Source organism: Populus nigra, chromosome 1, assembly GCF_951802175.1.
Source record: "Populus nigra chromosome 1, ddPopNigr1.1, whole genome shotgun sequence".
NCBI lineage: Eukaryota > Viridiplantae > Streptophyta > Magnoliopsida > Malpighiales > Salicaceae > Populus > Populus nigra.
In genome coordinates, this window is record NC_084852.1 from 44,211,722 (window position 1) to 44,232,283 (window position 20,562).

The 20,562-nt window shown below is 38.1% G+C and overlaps 3 protein-coding genes and 1 long non-coding RNA gene across 6 annotated transcripts; 2 read left to right on the forward strand and 2 right to left on the reverse strand.

Annotated features, from left to right (window-relative positions):
• Positions 1 to 571: 571 nt before the first annotated feature.
• On the forward strand, positions 572 to 6,379 carry LOC133680275 (uncharacterized). Of its 2 annotated transcripts, none has more exons than XM_062103116.1 (22): positions 572 to 805; positions 932 to 1,089; positions 1,653 to 1,732; positions 2,154 to 2,240; positions 2,369 to 2,419; positions 2,519 to 2,636; positions 2,723 to 2,779; positions 2,884 to 2,948; positions 3,065 to 3,148; positions 3,245 to 3,295; positions 3,389 to 3,451; positions 3,536 to 3,591; positions 3,687 to 3,756; positions 3,833 to 3,895; positions 4,430 to 4,519; positions 4,602 to 4,640; positions 4,751 to 4,978; positions 5,069 to 5,154; positions 5,400 to 5,448; positions 5,540 to 5,620; positions 5,725 to 5,818; positions 5,940 to 6,379. In XM_062103116.1, exons 2-22 carry the CDS (start codon positions 945 to 947, stop codon positions 6,104 to 6,106), a joined length of 1,824 nt encoding a protein of 607 aa, XP_061959100.1. In that variant the 5' UTR covers positions 572 to 805; positions 932 to 944; the 3' UTR covers positions 6,107 to 6,379. The 2 variants fall into 2 exon arrangements, with proteins under 2 accessions (XP_061959100.1, XP_061959109.1); XM_062103125.1 differs by having other exon boundaries at positions 3,536 to 3,582.
• A 780-nt stretch (positions 6,380 to 7,159) lies between these two features.
• LOC133680286 (uncharacterized) lies at positions 7,160 to 12,036 on the reverse strand. The gene is made up of 8 exons (XM_062103139.1): positions 11,633 to 12,036; positions 11,470 to 11,525; positions 11,248 to 11,307; positions 11,065 to 11,142; positions 10,270 to 10,399; positions 9,772 to 9,824; positions 8,404 to 8,580; positions 7,160 to 7,654 (listed from the first exon to the last, which is right to left on the reverse strand). Exons 1-8 carry the CDS (start codon positions 11,970 to 11,972, stop codon positions 7,505 to 7,507), a joined length of 1,044 nt encoding a protein of 347 aa, XP_061959123.1. The 5' UTR covers positions 11,973 to 12,036; the 3' UTR covers positions 7,160 to 7,504.
• A 3,186-nt stretch (positions 12,037 to 15,222) lies between these two features.
• Positions 15,223 to 20,060, forward strand: LOC133680300 (protein TOC75-3, chloroplastic). 2 transcript variants are annotated; one of them, XM_062103161.1, is made up of 7 exons: positions 15,223 to 16,467; positions 17,572 to 17,793; positions 17,895 to 18,002; positions 18,113 to 18,304; positions 18,404 to 18,652; positions 19,037 to 19,291; positions 19,491 to 20,060. In XM_062103161.1, exons 1-7 carry the CDS (start codon positions 15,298 to 15,300, stop codon positions 19,728 to 19,730), a joined length of 2,436 nt encoding a protein of 811 aa, XP_061959145.1. In that variant the 5' UTR covers positions 15,223 to 15,297; the 3' UTR covers positions 19,731 to 20,060. The 2 variants fall into 2 exon arrangements, with proteins under 2 accessions (XP_061959145.1, XP_061959154.1); XM_062103170.1 differs by lacking the exon at positions 15,223 to 16,467 and adding an exon at positions 16,551 to 16,703.
• On the reverse strand, positions 19,794 to 20,163 carry LOC133680314 (uncharacterized). Its single transcript, XR_009836292.1, has 2 exons — positions 19,902 to 20,163; positions 19,794 to 19,858 (listed from the first exon to the last, which is right to left on the reverse strand). It is a non-coding gene; the product is annotated as an uncharacterized LOC133680314 (long non-coding RNA).
• Between the last annotated feature and the right edge of the window lie 399 nt (positions 20,164 to 20,562).

Sequence of the window (20,562 nt, forward strand, 5' to 3'; positions counted from 1 at the left end):
TTAGTAGAAATATATCAACACCACGAATCCTAAACACCACGAAAAGCTAACTTTGAAGATGGTGATGAGATGCTAACAAGTGAGCATGTTGTTACTTTTAGACCACAATTATGACTTACCACTAGCTATTAAGTTAGCTTTTCATAGTGTTTATAGATTCATCCCATCGATATATTTCTTGTGGTACTGAAAGTTTCATCATCAGAGTTTTGATGTTTCTATAAAGCCTCTTTCTTTCTTTCTTTCTTTTCTCCCTCCTCTCTTGTTTTTATTAGAATATTTTTGTTTTTTTTTAGTGCAATTGGATCTTTATAAAAATTGCATGTTAGACTTTTGTATAGGTTAATTATTTGAGAAAGAAATGGAAAAATGGAAATTTGTTAGTTGACCCATGTAGCATGGGTAAACACACTTGGTTGCATGTATTTTATATGCAAGTATCAATTCCTGTGTTAATTTAGAATTTTTTTTTTTTGCTATGTTAGTTTGAGAATTTTTTTTTACTGTGGTAGCCAAGGAAAAAGCGGGGCGACCACCTGCCAAATGCATATAAAAAGCCGCCAATGCTAAACCATTTTCATTCCATTTTATCTATCTTCCTTCTTCAGCAATCATACATTTTGTTACTAGCTACACTTTCCATAATCTAAACCCTGTTTCTGTTTTCAACCCTTTTTTTTCAGCTTCCTTCTTCAGTGAAAGGATACCCTCCTGCTTACTGAACAAGGCCCTGAACTCTAATCATTGCCAAACATTCTCTTCTTCTTTCTCTAGGTGGTTTAAGTTCACGGAAACTATAACAAAGGTCTTTTACCCTTCTTCTAATATTCCTTTCTGTAACTGTGCTTCTTATCTTTAGTTATTGTTTGTTGGCTACCTTGTTCTGCTTCTTCTGTTGATCTCGTTTTTGTGAAAAATGGAAACTTTATAGGGTACAGTTGAAGATGAACAAAGGAGGGGGGATGAAGAAAATGAAGTACGTGTTGGTTACTGGAGGAGTAGTGAGTGGACTTGGGAAAGGAGTGACAGCAAGTAGTATTGGTGTTCTTCTTAAGGCCTGTGGACTTCGTGTTACTTCTATCAAGATTGGTCTGCTCTGCTCTTCTGCACCTTCCTTCCTTTCTATTTCATTTTCTTTCCAAGTTTACTGTTACTCCTGAAGAGAAAATACAGCTACAACCTCTTGTGCTTCTCCTCTCCAACCAAATCTCATGTTCACTGCATAGAAATCCTACTCTCTCTTTTTCCTTCCTTTTTACCCATTGACTTCTGAAAATAAATCATTGACAAGTGTCTCCTCCTCCTCTGGACTTGTAATCAGGACTTCTACTTTTTGGAGGTTATAAAGTTAAAATATTTGGTACAAAGACAAGTTTCCGTTTAATTTTCATTTCTTTGATTTCTGGAAATGGGCCTATATCGAGATTGGTTAAAACTCCATTGACAGTTTTCTTGTTCTTAAGTTTTGTTGCTTTGCACTTTTCTATGATCTTTTGATGTGGTCTTCTTGATTTCTTTTCCATTATTCATTAAAATAATCATAATGTCTCAATTAGGATAAGAAGGTGTCGCTGTTTTCTCTACTTCTTTAGGATACTTCAGATTGTTGTTCGTGCTAATAATTTCTTGAATCTTTTTCCCTGTCAATTCAGATCCATACTTAAACACTGATGCCGGAACAATGTCACCATTTGAGCATGGAGAAGTGTATGTCCTAGATGATGGTGGAGAGGTAGATAAGTTTCCTTCATATATTTTTCTATGTTCTCAAGAAGATTTTCTTGAGGGGGTTCTTTGAGAAAGCAAAATAGCAGCTTATGCATGCCGATAAATTTCTTGGACTCCACATCCTTGAGAGGAATCCCCTGTGATTCAAAAGATCGGTCTCCATATGCCTTCGGAATTGGAGTCCATAGCAGTAAAATATATGGAATCTGTTTAAAATTACTCTTGGATGATACTCATGCCCTTCTCTCTGTTTCTGGTTACCAAATACGATCATGCTAGATCATACCCATTAAACCTGTGGACTAATACATTTCTTACTCTTTATGAGTGAAAACAGAAAAATACGAAATCAGACTGTTTACTTTTATGAAAGATAGGAAATTGATCTAGACCAAAAGAAATGACTTGCTTATCTTGCTGTAAAGGTGGACCTGGACCTTGGAAATTATGAGAGGTTTCTAGATATCAAGTTGACACGCGATAATAATATCACTACCGGAAAGATTTACCAGGCAAGTGGTTTAAACTTCATGTTTCTATGTGTGTTACACATTTTTTAGCTGGAAAAAACAAAGATCATTAGAAGTAGCTGACACCTTGTTACTGAAGCTAGTTATCCCTTTTTCCTGTTGAATTGCAGGCTGTTATTGACAAAGAAAGAAGGGGAGATTATCTGGGAAAAACTGTGCAGGTTTTTCTCTAGCTGAATTTATCTGTTACATTGTCCTGTAGCTTACCATAAACTTTCCATGTATAGTTCATCTTCTTAATGTATTTTTGCAAACTGCAGGTTGTCCCTCACATCACAGATGCCATTCAAGAGTGGATTGAACGCGTGGCATTGATACCAGTTGACGGACAGCCTGGTCCCGCTGACGTTTGTGTCATTGAATTGGGTGGAACTATAGGTAAATTAACAATATCTTTCTTGATGAATGGGTCATGAGCTGTTCTCCATTTTTTTCTGTGTCACTAGAAACTTTCCTGTGTGCAGGAGATATTGAGTCCATGCCATTTACTGAGGCTCTAGGACAGTTTTCATACCGAGTGGGTAAGGCCACTACCTACGAAACTTTACATGATGCAGTTTAAGACTCTTCTTGCCTTTGCATCTTCTAACCAGTCGACTTCTTCTAATTGATGCTCGTTTCACAGGCGCTGGCAACTTCTGCTTGATTCATGTCAGCCTTGTGCCTGTTATAAGTGCTGTTGGTGAACAGGTAAGCTGCTTAGAATATTGTCTCTGTATATATTGAGTGGATATAAGAAGATTGTCTGTGGATCTTTTTAGTCCATATGAACAAATTATAAAAGACAGTGTATTTACTCGTTTCAGAAAACAAAACCAACTCAGCACAGTGTTCGGGGGCTGAGAAGCTTAGGTTTGACACCAAATATCTTAGCTTGTCGCAGCACATCGGTAAATCTCTCGGTCTTTCACACACTAACACATGCGAGCTTGTAGTGATTGTGAGTTCTGCGAACTTCAGATTATGGACTTGAATCTCTTTTACAGGCACTTGAAGAGAACGTAAAGCAGAAACTCTCTCAATTTTGCCATGTCCCAGTAAGTTGATTACAAGGATAGACCTTTCCATGCATGTTACTAGAATATTTTCTTGTCTACTTTGAAAGATTATTGAGATCCCGAGTTTTCCAGGCAGAAAATATCATCACTCTCTATGATGTTCCCAACATCTGGCACCTTCCTTCGCTTTTAAGAGTGAGTACACTTGTAGTCCTTTTGACATTCATTCCACTGCTTAGCTTCTAATTCTTAAACTATGGTGTGTTTCTTCTCAATTAGGATCAGAAGGCTCACGAAGGAATTTTGGGAGCGCTGAACCTTCCTGGGTTTGTCAAGTGATCCCACTTATCATTGTTTCCCCCCTCTATAATGCATTGCGTGATATCTTCCATTTGCTGACATCCTTAAATTATTGTCTTGTAATTTACAGCGTTGCCAGGGAGCCTAATTTAAAGGAATGGACCTCTAGGGCTGAATTCTGCGACATGTTACTTGAACCAGTGGGTCTTAGCAAATTTCAATTCACATATTTAGCAATTTCTACGTGAGCTTTATGTACTAAGTTGTGAATTGCAGGTTCGAATTGCCGTTGTTGGGAAGTATACAGGGCTTTCAGATTCCTACCTTTCTTTGCTAAAGGTTCGCTTATATCTTTCATTACCTTTTTAAAGCTTAGAATTACCGTCTCTGTGGGAAGTTTCTCGTGGTCATGCGATGAAGTCTATTGTGTTTATCCCTGAGGTTGCTGCTGCTCTGCCTTACTTTGAATAATAGATGTCAGACTTTGAACCAAACAGCCTGTATCTAACCACTCAGCTACCTTTCGTAAAACACTGAATTTGTTATAGAAGCATTGCATGTCTTTGGATTTCTGCTGTCCTCCTTGTGCTGTTATTTGGTGAATTAGTTTTACAATATTTCTTTCTTCATGCACGCAAACTTCAGTTGAAGCGCGTCAAAGGGAGTCCTAGAAATGTGAGACATATTCTGCAACAATGTTAGCTCTATCTGTCATGAAGCTTTTCATCATTCATAATTTCACAATCGTCAAAACTTGTAATTATTTATTTGTGCCACTTGAAATGTTATGCGAATGTAACATGCATTTATATCCATAATGAAGATAATATTATGGTGTTTTCCTGGTGATAAAAGTTATTTTACCGCTGGCAGGCTCTTTTGCATGCATCTGTTTATCTCCGCAAGAAACTTGTTGTGGATTGGGTTCCAGCTAGCGATATTGAGGATGAAACTGCAAGAGAGGTTAGTAATTCGGAGTACTGATATCGTATAGACTAATCTTTATTCCTTGTTTCACTTCTTGACTTGAATGCTCCTCATGCAGAATCCTGATGCATATAAGGCTGCATGGAAGTTGTTAAAGGTTTGTATTGCTAATGGTCAGATGCTTGAAGCTAATTTTCATTTTTAATACTAGCCCTCAAAGTTCTTCTAACTTTCTTTCGTAGCCGTCTGACTAGCCTATGTCTGCAGGGTGCAGATGGTGTTCTTGTCCCAGGAGGGTTTGGTGACAGAGGTGTGGAAGGGAAAATTCTTGCGGCCAAGTATGCGCGAGAGAACAGAATTCCATTCCTTGGAATCTGTCTGGGAATGCAAATTGCAGTCATTGAGTTTGCACGATCTATCCTTGGCCTGCAAGATGCTAACAGCACGGAATTTGATCCTGACACCAAGAGTCCCTGCGTTGTATTCATGCCCGAGGTTTTTATATTGTCCCCTCAATTTTGAACTACATAGCCAACTGGTCGTCGGCGTTTTCCAGTTTAGTCTGACATTTTTCCTCATCAACAGGGCTCAAAAACCCACTTGGGAGGCACCATGCGTCTTGGGTCAAGGAGGACATATTTCCAAGTCATGGACTCCAAATCAGCAAAATTGTAAGTAATTGAGTGGCTTGAAAACAGATATTGATATGGCGGTGCCTATATTCATGTAAATGATAAATTTTGATGATGTAGAAGTCTGTTTTTCATATTACCAGACTGAATTTTGCGAGAAGAAACTTGTTCTTACAACATAGTTATCATAAACCAACCTGAAATATGTATGCAACAAGTAGATCAATACTGTTTACTTGTGAATATCCGAGATTGGCTAAACCTTGAATTCTGGATTCTGTCAGGTATGGTAATAGAGGTTTTGTTGATGAGAGACATCGTCATAGATACGAGGTATGGGGCGTCAAGAACTCAAGATGCATATCTCTTCCTTGTAAGTAGATAGTTACTCGAGAAATGATAAAAAAAAGTCTTATTTGTGCAGGTGAATCCTGATATGGTATCATCCCTGGAAGATGCTGGGCTCTCATTCACCGGCAAGGATGAAACTCGCCAACGCATGGAGGTATGGGGCTCTGGACTTGCAAACTTCTGTTCTCCATTTTTCAAATTGCTTTAGGATCAATAGTTCCCTACAGTTATTCTAAGTCCAATTTGGCTCATTGACAGATAGTTGAGCTGCCTAATCATCCTTACTTTATTGGTACTCAATTCCACCCTGAATTCAAGTCAAGACCAGGGAAACCTTCTGCACTATTCTTAGGTTCATCTCTCACTCTTCTCCATATTGCAAGTCTAATATTTTTTCTCATCTTGAACCAAAAACTACTCTTTTTTTTAATATCTTGACATTGACATTTGATAATCAACCTTTCGAATTGAAGGCCTGATAGCAGCAGCATGTGGCCAGCTAGATCCTCTCCTGCACGCTCACAAGATTCCCAATGGAATGGCCAAAAAAATAAGCCACTACCAGAATGGAAATGCAACCAAGTTTGCAAAAATACCGGCAGACGGTATATACAGCAATTGCAATGGTGTGCATGCCTAAACTCCGGTCCTGCCCTTTATTAGAGGATCTAATTTTTTTTTCTGGAGTGATACTTGTTCCCATGATGCTCTAGTTGCATCTTAGGATTTGCTTTGTACAGTAAGTTGAGTATTTGGTAGGAGTTAGCTTTGAGAGGAATGGCAGATAAAACAGAGCTTGATCCTGGTCTTTTAAACAGGAAAGCCTGTTGTAATTTACAGTTGTACCATACTTTATAAGCCTTCTGGTTAAGATGGTGTTTTAACTGCAATGAATATCTCTCTAGTTTGCCTAGATTGCTGCTGAAAACTATTGTCGGTAGAAGCATCACGGCTTTGTTGCGTTCTCTATAATTCAGGTCTCCGCTAGACTATGTTTAAACAGCCTCCTGGAAATGCAATGTATTGCCACTTTCCAGTGAAGGAGAGATCCCAGGATGCTGGTTTTAACCTTGTGCAGACTGAAATAGGCTCTGGAAAATTCATCAAGGTGCCCTGTTTCAGACTGGTTATCCCTCCTTCCTTCAAAACCAGTCAGCAAATAGAGCACGGGTTAAGCTTAGGGTTTTAATCTGAGAGAAGCATGTAGACCAGGATGCATGGACAATGGAAGGAGTAAATGGACACCGTCCCTACTCTCTTTCCAAGGATGGACAAGTTCGGCAATGTTTTGATCGTGTATAAACGGTGGGAAATATCCTGAAACCAAAGTGGACTCCAATGGTAATGTTCTTTTTAGAATTATGAATACGCACATACTAGAATATTTCAGTTACACATGCTATAGCAATCAACACAGACGAACAGTAGGAGAAAAAAACTAATGACAAACCTTTAAGTACATTAGGGCAGGGAGATACAGATACAAAGAAGAATATTTGAAGGCAAATCAAACTGATACGCTGAAAGAATTGTTCTGCAAAAAGAAATCATAAAATAAGATATGCCCTTCTATTGAATATCCATGGATTGCTAAGAAGTTTTCTCCCCTGTGGATAAGGACTTCTTATTCAAAGAAAACATAAAGTTGAAAAGGGAAAGAGCTTAGTACCATCACTGAAGCTGCGATACACAATGGCAACAAAGAACAACCATTTCGGAAATCTATTGGCAACTAGTGTTTGATATAAAAGATAATGGGCACAACATCTCCTCAAGAAACCATCCAAAGATGCTCCAAAATATGAAACACGATGACACTACATCTCCTGACTGTAAGAGAATAGTTGATTGAAGAGAAGTACAAGATGAAAGGAAGGAAAAAATGCAAAAAATTGTGTTAAAAATATCATGGTACACTCGTGGTTAGCTTAAGATCTTTCATTTGAATGGCTGATTGAGAGGTACTCAAATCTGACTGTATAGTTTCTCAACAAACTGGTTTGGCTGCAATATAACCCTGCTAAGAAGAATATCTCCATCATGGCAGAGGGCTGCAAGGCCTCCATTTGCTAACAGCTGCACTCAAATGGTCTGGGACCATAGCAGACCATGAGGTCAAATCAGGCAAGGGTCCCGTCAATGCAAGATAATTTGCACCTTCACTCTCTGGAACTCTCTTCCAGCTTAGCTGAGCAATCAAATTTCAATCAAACTGTAAGCTTATTGTTGTCTTTAAGAACACTAACTTGGCAAATGCCAGTTCATATATAAACTTTGGGGCTGTTAGGCAAGCATTTAAGCACACCTAATAATTGATTCCACATCTTGTTTAATTACTGAACAAGGAATCTTAATGACGTATCCTTCAGCAATTTATGTGGGAAATTCAGCTTAAAAGCAGTTTCTTGCTAGTCCAATTTTCAAGTCTAAATTAAATAATGCTCTTTAACTGTTTCAAAGGCAAAACAATGACATCACACATAGTTCAAACAGCCTAGTTTTTGCAATGTTTGGACTTTGGAGTACAGATGAGTACTTTTTTTTTTAATGTTCAAAGCATAGAAAAATACAGCTCTCCACTAGTAGAAGCTTGAATCTGGAAAACCAAAAAATAGTTCAAACAGGTTTCAATATGTTGACCGGTTTTCAACCATTTAAAAAAATCAGGCATGTGTAGGAGGGTTTAATTTTACTGAAGGATAAATTATACACACAACCTTGAGATATATGTAACTACACTCACAACTGGTTTTGTTTTTGAAGTCCCAACCATTTATACTCCCTACATTTCAACGTAGGAAAGCAACCCTCACTCCCATAACCACCACCAAAACAAAATGCAAAACAAAATGAAGAATTCCTGGTTGTCTTCAGTTAAAATATGATGAATCAGAAAAAATGTAATTGTATCAAATGTTAGTAAAGTAATTGCCATACTTGTCCAGGAAATGCTTCACACAAAACCTTGATGGTTGGATTTTCAACCCAAGCATTATCAACTGATTTAGTACTGATTCTTTCATTTATAGCATCTGATTCTTCAATGCCTCCACAGTTCACCATAAGACGACCATTAGGTATCAATCTACCCTTCAGTTCCAACCAAGTTGCTACCTGTCAAACACAACTGCCGAGTTTAGATATGTAAAACTGTTATACATAAGCACTAACAAAGGAGAAAAAAAAAATGGCAAGATCAAGGGATATATAGATTTATGTTTCTAAAGAAAACTCACATATGAATTATAGAATCCATAGTACCATACCCTAACTTAAGGAGGGTTACACCCTCTAACTTGCACTCAGTGATAACAAGTAAATGCATATTAATAGACTAGAGATCTTTGCTTGTGAAAAAGCCAATATTTGTAACCACCAGACCATGAAGCCCTGGAATTATGCTTTTGGAAGTTCTTTCACGTTATGGCAGAAACACTTCAAGCTGAGGTTAGCATCCTTTTCAAGTATGGAAACTTATAACAATTTAACCTTCATATTTCTAGATGGATAAGAGATGCACAAACAAAACGCAATGGACCAACAGAACATGGGTGTGCTCTCTGCTACCTCATGGCCAGCGCTTCCAACTTTCAGTCAAACATACATCTACCATCCACCAGTGCAAAAAGTTCTGGCCACTGCCCTTTAATTTTTCTCGCAGTCCCCTAAATGGTTCTCAAATAAAGTTGTTTTTTAAAATTCTTGGGCATGATTCCTGTTCTGGAGTGATCATAAAGGACTCCTGTGGTACTTGTCCTTAAGAAGTTAAACATGCATTTGGAGAAAAATTCAATGATCTTTTGATTCTTGCTTAAAGCAAGCAACAAATTTTATGCCCTGGAAAGGAGGAAGCAAGTGCTAGCAATTAACATATGGTCAAGCCTGTGATTGATACTGAAAAAGCTTAGACATTAACTAGTTGACGTCCGCCGTACAAATCCTATTAAAAACTCACACTCCATGGGCTTCCTCTTGTCTCTTGCAGTGTCATAAACTCATACCATAAACATGCATACGTTCTTCAAAGATATGGGGGGGGGGGGGAATTTATTCTAGCTTCCTTCGTTTATATGTATATAAAAAATCCTGCTTACAAGTGTTTTTATAGCTTCTTACAACTAACCAAATTTAAGGCTGTAGAGACTAGAGTGCTTCACATTAAATTATCATACATTGTTGTGCTTATATGAGACAATGACTTCATTAAGAGTGATAATTTGACAGGCAACTAAACTTAAAGAATGAGGTACCAAGCTGCAAAACTAGCCACTGATAGTATAAGAAACAAAAACGTTTGGAACATACCTCTTGTAACTGTGGCAAAACCTTCCCTCCATAGAACAGGTCAATGACAATGCCTGAAAAAATATTGATGCCATATATTAGTGAAAAGAGGAAGAAACCAAAAGCTTGAACAAAGCAAACAATACAAATTTACAGAACAAATGTGAATTAATGGCAAAGACTAACTAAGATACAAGTGGATCTAATAAAAAGAAATGCTACAGATCAAGCTTTAGCTGAAAGGAATGTTATTCGGGCATGAACAGTCAAGCAGGACTTGTGTTTCCCCTCCTAAATATATCATAACAGGGTGTTTTCTTCAAGTTTGCTACAGCAACCATACCTCAATACCTGTCTCCACTTCCCAAAACCTACCCATGATTACCCCAAGGGGGCTTGCTTGCAAGAAAAAATACTTAATCATACTAATGACCAAACATCCATACAGTAAAATCAGAAAATGAGCAAATCCTGCATGCGTGCTCTAAACCAAAATAGACAGGTCATTATCCTCCTCACCAGCATATTTTCTACCATCATCTTCCAAGGAACATAGGGCATCACCAACAACAACATGAAGCATGCCACCAGATTGAGTTTGCTTCTCAAGATCCGATAGCCCAAAATAATCTCTTGCTTTATTGATCAACTAATGCAAAAAGATCCATTTCAGTAAGGAGGCAATCAATATTAAATGGAAAAGAACCAAAGAGTTTTGCTACTGCAAACATCATTGCACAAACAATAAACAAATTCCCAATTAGCCTCATTTTTTTCTCAGAAAATAATCTGCAGGAAATTAAGCCAAGGCAATTAGAAAGGGTTGGCTGAAAATATTTTCTATTGACAGCAGAAATCCACCAAAAATTTAAAAACAGAAAATTTCCTTAGTCCATAATTTGACAATAACCAAGTCTATTGTTAGAAGGTTTTTGGTGCGAGTCATTATTTGCAGCACTTCAGATTAGTCCATGAATTTACTTTGATTTTTTTTCCTGAATAACATGCAAGAACTAAGAAGATAACTAAGGTTTCTCATTGAGAACATAGGCGTCTGTGTCAATGAAAGCAACTAGGGAATCCACTGACATTGACTTAGCCCTAAATCTCAAAGCTGAATCATAAGCAGCTTCCTGTATTCTATAACTATATTTGGCGCAGTAAAAATCTCCATGAGAACAAGGTGAACATTAGTCCAACAGAAGTAAAAGAAAAATGTTTGAAGGGGCTATGTTTAAAAAGGTAAAAAAGGCAAATTGGGATGGAAAAGAAAATAGGGCACTCAAATTTAAACGACTCCATCATTGTCCTTACAATTTCATCTATTTCCCAACCTTCAAGCTGCAATGAAGGCCACACATCAAGCATCAAATGCGCAGCTGTACCACCACCCTGGACAATTAGAAAAGTTCACTGTACATGCGAACTCATTGATTTGATAAATATAATCATAGGTTCAAGAAGATAAACACGCTAAAGGGAGATGAAAATAACTACCAGGCCAAATATTGCAACGGGACCTTGTGGAATAATAGCTGGCAAACTAGCAAATTCATCCTGCATAACGAATGGAGCTGACTAATTAGGTAAAAATTAAAACTGATGTATATTTTACTTTTCACAGTTCAAAATTCAAAATGGACAGACAAAGACATGAATTGCTGCTTTTATTAAATAACAAAAACTAGGAAGGAAGGAAGCTTAACATAGCATGCATACCCAATATGAACGAGTCCATTTCTGACCATCCTTGTAAAGAAGGCTATGAACATTATCTGTATAATCAATCATCATCATCATACGTTTAAGAACAAGAAAAGCACCCCCTCCCCAAAAAAGGAAAAAAGAAGAAAGAAAAGAAAGGTGGATGAGGAGGAATTACGAGTGGAGTCGAGGAGCAGCATCCTGGTTTTAGGAGTGTCAACGATTAGAATGTCATTGTACTGACTTTTCACTGCTGTCAATACCTTATACTCTTCTTCCTGCTCTTCTTTATTAGAATCAGAAGAAGAACCCTGGACCTGAAGATTAGTAGTGGTATGAGCATTTGGTTTTTGTGTAAGACGGGAACAAGTTAATGAGAAAGGAAAAGGAAACGACAACGCATTTGTAGTTCTAGAGGTACAACACCGCCGAAGTGTCTGAGAGTAACTGATTCTTGTTGGGGTTGACGATGGTGACCATGTCAGCAAGGGATTTGTTGCAGAAAACAACGATATCATTTTTACTAGTACCAGTACTAGTTTTTTCGAAGAATGCCCTTCTTTCTTGCGTTTCGTGATAAGATTTTTTTTTTTATCATGATTTCTTAACACAAACAAACCTTTGCTTTTAGTCCCTCTACTTTTTTTCTTCCGATTCTCCAATCCCTCGTCTTTTTTTTTTCTCTCAACTTTCTTTTCCATTTCCGAGCCCCTGAGTTAGAGGATAAGAAAACTGTAAAAAAATGGATATCGATGTCTATGGCAGTTGATTGTGTTGCCGTCTCTCCAAATCAGATAGTGCAAATTTAAGTCATGAAAGAAGAAAGACGAGAGGTATACCTCCCTTCCTTCCTCGGATGTCTTTCTGTCCATCCAAACAGCCGACTTCTCTCTCTGTCAAACCTCATCCCTCCCTACCTTTCTTCTCGAGGATGTTTGGTTTTCCAAGGAAAAAAAATTATCCCAAGCATGTAGCCATCCTCGCCAATTTCATTCAGCTCGGAGAAATTTATCACTAAAACATGAGAACACTTGCAGAAATTTGTAACTGCTTCAAGATATGCTAACAAGGTACATTTATGCCAATAAAAGCCTATAGTTTAATGGACAGTGCATTTTGATCTTAAGTTGGCGTATCGCTTTGAAAGCAAGGGAATTTTTTTTTTTTATCAAGAACCATAACTATACTCACCATCCATTTCATCTTTCTATTTAGTTCGCGTCTTATCAAAAGCCCATTGTTGCAATCGATTCTCTGTTCATTGAATTGGTTAAAGATCCAAGGACAATGGCATCCGCTTGAATTTGAGAAGAAAGACAACCAAGGAATGGGTCTTCGATCAATAGAATACAAAAAATCTACACCAACATTCTTCTCAGGCACCTGCAAGATATTTAAGTGAATTTCCATCACTTGATTATCAAGGAATTGGTAGTTTAAATAAGTTCATGTTCTGACAAATAATCCAAATATTAAAACTATAAATTTTCTCTGTACAAATTTCAACTGACCACAGTTCTGCAGAGACAGTTCCCGGAAAAATATTAATTTATACGCGTGAAAGTTAAATAAAATGAATGTTTTAGGCTTATGCCCCATGTAATGCTGGGAAAAGGAAGTTGATTTTCAGATTTCTGCGTTCAGAAATCTGGAAGCTTGCTTATCTCCGCAGGATTCCCATTGCCTGGTATACATTTTTTAGAGTGGCATCTGCAATCTCTGCAGCTTAACCGGCACCTTCCTCCAACACTATCCAGAAAAAAGCTGCATATGAAGAGACTGTTTTACTAATAAACAATACATATGAATAGCAGTAGTACTCTCGAGGAGGGGGCAGGGACAGGGAAGAACAGTATATGTAAATATTCTCTCCTTGCTAATTTAAAAGTACAACTCTCATTAGTGCGAAGTCATAATCATTTTTTCTTCTTGGCTTCACAAACTGCCAGGATTTGCAACATAACTTTAGATCTACTATCCGTGATTAAATAAATACAAGATACCTCAGAATAAAATACAGAAAGGCAGAGAAATGACTTCTTCATACTCTCTGTTCTCTAAAGCACATCATGGCAATGACTTCACTGATATGCGTAGGCAAACTATGGCAGTTCAGACCCAAAATCCAAGTGAAAAAGGGAAAGCAACAGATTTCCATGAAACTCCAATCAGTGGCCACATGCTACAAACAAGTTGCACTGGTACTGGCAAACATTTACAATTACACAACAATAATCTCTGGTTTCTAAGAGGATCTATGTAACTATGCATAACATCTTTTTTTACTGTTCCTGACCCTACTGAAAGAGAGAGAGAGGCGTATATACAGGTAGAAACCTGAATGGGATGTAGATGTTCACTCAAGGCATATGTTAGGAGAGGTTTGAACAAGCCCGAATTCAAACCCTGGCATTCCTTTGCTGCATCCCACAATAAAGTGTTCAACAGACATGGTCAGAGTGGAACATCATAAGCCCTCACAAATGACCATAATTATAAGATCAATCATTTCCTCAAAAGACAGTTGCCAACAGTCTTCTATCCCAAGATTAAAGAAAGATTTAAACATAAAACACACCGTCAAAGAATTACAAGTAGGCATAAAGCAAGGCAACCTGTCAAAGCAAACATGTGAATTACAATACTTCTTTTGTCTTGCCTGGAACGAGCTGATATACAGAGAGAAGATTGCTGCATTCAGGCCTTTCAGGATTATCAAATTCAAGGCTGCATGAATTGCGAAAGGAAAAACACAAGATGAGAGAGACCTTAAGATACTATACACTAGAAAATATTCTCGGATCAAAAGATATGGAAACGAGGGAGAAAACTGTCATGATTTTCTAGACGGATCAAGAATTAACCCTGGAAATGAATGTTTTGCAACGATTGATCTTGTTTGCAATCACCTCCAAGACAAAAAGAAAAGTCGAGTAATCGTCACTTTTTTCCAATGAGAGTTGCAAAATTTACAAGCATAATTTAACAGAACCATAATCAAAATAAGGTCCATCATACATCAAGATTTAATGGCAAAGAAAAGTTCATGGAAAGCCAGTTTTAAAAATCGACTCTTAGAGAGAGGAGCAAAATGATTGAGAATTTTATATTTCTCCCACACTTTCAAGATTTAATGATAACGCAAAGTTTATGAAAGCCAAGTCCTGCTACTCAGTTGCTGAATTTAGCAGGACCAAGATGCTAAAATTCTGCAATTCCACACCAACGAAAAATCACAACCGTCACTTGAGCTCTCAATGAGATTATGATCGTACCACCTTATAGCGTTTACAGTGACAATCATCCATTATATTTAATTACATGCTGTGACAATTTCTTTTGTTTTCACCACTTCAAAAACACCACCCTTACCATTATTGCTACCTTCTAAGCTAAACACGGGCTAATTATCTGCAGAGCACGTATAATATTGTGTTTTTTTAAAATATTTTTTATTTTAAAATATATTAAAATAATTTTTTTATTTTTAATAATAACACATCAAAATAATCTACCACACTTAAAAAAAAGTTAATTAAAAAATCATTTTTTATAAAAACATTTTTCAAGCGCAAGGGGCGTTAATAGCGTATGGATGGAATCATGGAAGTGTAATATTGTGTAATATCAATTATATTTGGGGTAAATTTGATGAAATCAAAGGTTTAGATACTCAATTGATAATGGGGTAATGCATTAGGGGCTAAATTCGAGATTCCCTTTTCTTTTTCTTCCGGCCTAACCCTATAATGGTAATTGCAAGAAAAGGCTTTACTTGAGCCATTATCTACTAGAGAGCAGCCATTCCTTGGTCTCCCTCTCCATATCCCCCTCCCAAAAGCCATGTCCTTCACCGCATCCACCAACCTCGTTACCAACGCTCCTCTCAACACAACCATCTTCTCCTCCCGCAGAAAACAACGCGCCACTGTCAATCCACGCGCTTCCTGCATCAAATGTGATCTCATTTCCCCTCCCTCTTTCCCTTCACCACAAAACCCTAAACCCCACTCCAAACAACAAAAACGCCAAAATTCCCTCCTTAAAGCCTTCACTTTCTCCGGCACCGCCGCTGTCGCCACTATCTTACTCCGCTTCACTCCGGTCATCGACAGCGGCGGTGGAGACTGGTTCGGAGGAGGCAGTTGGTTAGGTGGCGGAGGTGGTGGTGGCGGCGGCGGAGACGGAGGATCAGGAGGAGAGTTCTGGAAGAACCTGTTTTCTGTAGCTTCGGCGAATGCCGATGAGTCACAATCACAAGATTGGGACTCGCATGGATTACCGGCAAACATTGTTGTTCAATTAAACAAGCTTAGCGGTTTCAAAAAATACAAACTATCAGAAATTCTATTTTTCGACCGGCGAAGATGGACCACTGTAGGCACGGAAGACTCTTTTTTCGAGATGGTTTCACTCCGTCCGGGCGGAGTGTACACGAAAGCTCAGTTACAAAAGGAACTTGAAAGTCTAGCTACTTGCGGAATGTTCGAGAAAGTGGACATGGAAGGGAAGACAAATCCGGATGGGACTATAGGGATCACAATTTCCTTTACTGAAAGCACGTGGCAATCAGCTGACAAGTTTAGGTGCATTAATGTTGGGTTAATGCAGCAATCGAAACCGATTGAAATGGATCCAGATATGACTGATAAGGAGAAGTTGGAGTATTATAGGAGTCAGGAGAAGGATTATAGGAGGAGGATTGAAAAGGCAAGGCCGTGTTTGTTGCCTACGCAGGTGCATAGGGAGGTTTTGCAGATGTTGAGGGAGCAAGGGAAGGTTAGTGCTCGGTTGTTGCAGAAGATTAGGGATAGAGTGCAGAAATGGTATCATGATGAAGGTTATGCTTGTGCTCAAGTTGTGAATTTTGGGAATTTGAATACTAAGGAAGTGGTTTGTGAGGTTGTGGAAGGGGATATCACTCAATTGGTTATTCAGTATCAGGATAAGTTAGGGAATGTTGTTGAAGGGAACACGCAACTTCCTGTTGTCAAGAGAGAGTTGCCCAAACAGGTTAATTGAAACGAGCTTTACTTCTTCTTTTTTGCCTCTAAATTTGTTTATTCTACATGCCTATTATGATATATAATTGGATCGGTGCTGATTGATTGTCTATGTGAATGACTCATTGAGTTAATGGCACAATCTAGGCTGTAGTCTTTGGTTAGTTTTTGTTTTTCTGTGTTCAGGAGTTGCTGCCGAAATTTAAGTAGAACAAGGAGCATGAGTACATGATTACATCAAATCAGGTCTCTCGATACTAGTAAAACGTGAACAGAAAAGATTTCTTTTGCTCATCTTAGGATTGAGATATTAAGCACTTATGTCTATTGCATGGTGTTGGTGGTGATTTTGATTTGCTTGAGTGATTTTGTTTAGATATGATTGAATGCTGAAATACGAGCGTTAATCTAGATCAACATGTATGCTTTAATTAATGTGTACAGCCAGCCAAAAAGCAGATGATTGGATATAATCAAACACTGTGTTTCTCTATCTTTGCGTGTGATATGAACATGGTGTTGTACTTTGATTATGAATACTGGTGAATACTAGGTCATATAGCATGCATATTATTATGTTGTTGTCTTTTAGTTTTATGCTGGAACTCCTAAGCAGAATCTGACATAAGATGCTCACCCTCTTTGCTGATGTTTTCTTCACTATTCAAATGAAGATGCCTATACTGCCTACTATTTAAAAGCTTAAACACTTCAACATGTACTTGGCAATGAAGTTTTTCTTCAGATCTTTATTTCACTGGTGATAGAAACCAGCTGCTTTTCCAAAAATTGTCCCCATATTATGGACAAAAAGCAGTGAAAAGACAGGTTCTTAAATTATATTTCCATGTGATGAATAACTCTTCAACAATCTATTATGATCCTCACACATAAGAACTCTAGAATCCGTGCCCCTTGTGATTTGCTGCATTACCTGTTATGATACTAATAGTTAATAACATTGTGTGGTGAAATAGATAAAGGATAATCCTTCATGATTCTGCTCCTCAGTAGGCAATGTCCCTGTTTTTATATTGTTGACTTTTTCAGATGATGAATGTTTTCTAGTTGTTCATTTTGTAGGTTGATTTATTTTGTGTTTTTTAATCAACAGCTTCGACAAGGTCAAGTTTTTAACATTGAAGCTGGGAAACAAGCTTTGAGGAACATCAACTCCCTAGCCTTGTTCTCAAATATTGAAGTCAATCCAAGGCCAGATGAGAAGAATGAGGGAGGAATCATTGTTGAGATTAAGCTTAAAGAATTGGAGCCAAAATCCGCTGAAGTCAGTACAGAGTGGAGCATTGTTCCTGGACGTGGAGGACGCCCCACATTGGTATGTATGTCCAGTTGTGTAATCTGAACTTGTTTGTAGTTGTTAGAGTTATGAGGCTTCAATGCCAAACTTCCATTTGAATGCCATATCCCTCTCTTCAGGCTTCATTCCAGCCTGGTGGGACTGTTTCCTTTGAACATCGGAATATCAAAGGGCTGAATCGCTCCATTCTCGGTTCTATAACTACCAGCAATTTCTTCTCGGCTCAGGTAATTTCTCATGATACACATTTTCTTTTATCTCAATAAATCTCAGGAATGATCCACTACCAATTTATATGAGATTTTATAACTTAAACTGTACATGGATCTTTTCTCAGGATGATCTGTCTTTTAAGCTTGAGTATGTTCATCCATACTTGGATGGTGTATACAATCCACGAAACCGCACTCTCCGTGGAAGCTGCTTCAACAGCCGGAAACTGAGTCCAGTCTTTACTGGTGGGCCAGGAGTGGATGAAGTCCCTCCTATATGGGTTGACCGGGCTGGCATGAAAGCTAACATTACTGAGGTGACTGCTCTTCTACATCCTAATCTAGCTGCTTGTGAACATCTTTGAATTCAATAAAATGATTTCTTAATGAGTGCATGTATGTTATGTGTTGAACAGAATTTTACCCGTCAGAGCAAATTCACCTATGGGATAGTGATGGAAGAGATAACAACACGCGATGAAAGTAGCCATATCTCTTCAAATGGTCAAAGAGTATTGCCAAGTGGAGGAATTAGTGCAGATGGACCTCCAACAACCCTCAGTGGCACTGGCATTGACCGAATGGCATTTTTGCAGGCAAACATCACACGTGACAACACCAAGTTTGTTAATGGAACTGTGGTTGGTGATAGGAATGTATTCCAGGTCAGAGAATCTTCTGTTAATTTTAGGGTTGATTGGCGAACCACAACAGTTCTATTGTGAATGGTGGAGCCAGTTCTAAAATATCATGGTTAGGTTACTCATTTTGCTTTCTAGGATTGATTGAGAACAAACTTGCCCTAGTCCTGTTCTTTGAGTTGCCAAATACCCTTATTTCTTTTGTATAGAGCCTGCCTGCTTGGTTTTTGAACTTGGTGGATATTTTATGGTTTGATTTAATCATATGGGGTCATGCAAATTTGGGGATGACAGTGCACACTAGGTTTTTCCTCTTGTACAGGGAACATACGGCACTCATTTGTGTGATTTTCATATGTAACCTCTTCACAGCCAGGGTAACCTACATATTTTATGTATGATTTGCAGGTGGACCAAGGCCTTGGCATTGGCAGCAAGTTTCCTTTCTTCAACCGTCACCAGCTGACATTGACCCGATTTATCCAGTTGAAGGAGGTGGAGGAAGGTGCTGGTAAACCACCACCACCTGTACTAGTCCTTAATGGCCATTATGGTGGTTGTGTTGGAGACCTTCCGATTTATGATGCTTTTACCCTTGGGGGACCTTATTCTGTGAGGGGTTACAACATGGGTGAGCTGGGAGCAGCCAGAAACATTCTTGAGGTGAGAATCACTGTAGACACCATTTTAGCTAGGGTCAAGTTGAAATGTGTTTTATGTTGTTCTTCAATGGTGTTTCTTCAAAAAATGGAACCTTTGCAAGAACTAATTTTTTGTGGATGGAAAATATGTTTGTTCCCATAACTCATATTTGTGGACTTGCAGTTAGATATCTGATCTGTCTTTTCAATTTTGCTTCCAGCTCGGAGCAGAGATACGCATTCCCGTGAGAAACACACATGTTTATGCATTTGCAGAGCATGGCAATGATCTAGGAACTTCTAAGGATGTGAAGGGGAACCCAACAGAGGTTTACAGGCGAATGGGTCATGGTTCATCTTATGGAGTTGGTGTCAAGCTGGGTTTAGTTCGAGCTGAGTATGCTGTTGATCATAACACTGGCACCGGTTCAGTGTTCTTCCGGTTTGGGGAGAGATACTGAAAGCTCGATTGGCAATTTAGGTTTGCTTAGTACATTTCGGCCATCAGATTTTTGGAATAACTGCCAGAGTTTTTTATACTCTGAAATCTTGTGAGATATTTAGGAGTAGATAGATGGTTCAATTCGAACTGGTTCTTATGGAGTTGGTTTTTGGGATTCGTATCCTTATACCTGGCTCTGCATGAGCTGAGAGATCCTGAGAAAACTGTGATGTCCTTGGTATCTGGCTTTTGTGCTCAAAAGACCTTTACTTTGCTGAGCATGTACTCTTTGTTGTGCAAAATCCCAAAGTAATTTTGTCATAAAGTGACTTGTATCTCTGTTGTTTGATTTGTTGTCTCTTTTTAGGCTTCGAAATCCTTACTTTAGTTTTCTTTATATTGCTCTACTTGCGTGATTGCCCCAGTTCTCTTGTTGGGTTTTTTTCCCTTCCCTGTCGAGACAAATGTTTTTGCCCCCTCCGTCTTTATTACTATTAATAATTCCTTTACTAATTATAATTATTAATTATTACTATTATTACTTAGATAAATTAAAAAACGTGGTTTTTTAACAGTAACAATCACCATTTCCATAAACTCAAATACCCTGTTTGCTGTATTGTTCGCTTCTGTAATGCCCTTTTTCCACTTTAGTTATTCATTTTTATTTCCTTACAATTCTATGTTCCAAGTTGTATTAGCATAGTTTTATATGTTGGGATTATTATTTTTTCCACCTAAGATACAAAAAATATTCGATGTTGATGCCTTTCACTTTTCTATAATGTTTTTTTTAGTTACTCAGTTTTGATTTTTTGCAATTTTATCCTTTCAGGTTATATTAAAGAATA

What these genes read in the sequence shown, in the direction of transcription:
- LOC133680300 (XM_062103161.1), top strand. Translation starts at nt 15,298, where the DNA reads ATGTCCTTCACCGCATCCACCAACCTCGTTACCAACGCTCCTCTCAAC. An exon ending in GCAATTTCTTCTCGGCTCAG is followed by an intron (nt 18,003 to 18,112) that starts GTAATTTCTCAT and finishes ATCTTTTCTCAG; the next exon opens with GATGATCTGTCTTTTAAGCT. An exon ending in CAGCCAGAAACATTCTTGAG is followed by an intron (nt 19,292 to 19,490) that starts GTGAGAATCACT and finishes TTTTGCTTCCAG; the next exon opens with CTCGGAGCAGAGATACGCAT.
- LOC133680286 (XM_062103139.1), bottom strand. Translation starts at nt 11,972, where the DNA reads ATGATATCGTTGTTTTCTGCAACAAATCCCTTGCTGACATGGTCACCA. An exon ending in TGATGGTAGAAAATATGCTG is followed by an intron (nt 9,825 to 10,269) that starts GTGAGGAGGATA and finishes ATATTTTTTCAG; the next exon opens with GCATTGTCATTGACCTGTTC. An exon ending in GTGAAGCATTTCCTGGACAA is followed by an intron (nt 7,655 to 8,403) that starts GTATGGCAATTA and finishes TTGATTGCTCAG; the next exon opens with CTAAGCTGGAAGAGAGTTCC.
- LOC133680275 (XM_062103116.1), top strand. Translation starts at nt 945, where the DNA reads ATGAACAAAGGAGGGGGGATGAAGAAAATGAAGTACGTGTTGGTTACT. An exon ending in CTACCGGAAAGATTTACCAG is followed by an intron (nt 2,241 to 2,368) that starts GCAAGTGGTTTA and finishes GTTGAATTGCAG; the next exon opens with GCTGTTATTGACAAAGAAAG. An exon ending in CTCAATTTTGCCATGTCCCA is followed by an intron (nt 3,296 to 3,388) that starts GTAAGTTGATTA and finishes CGAGTTTTCCAG; the next exon opens with GCAGAAAATATCATCACTCT.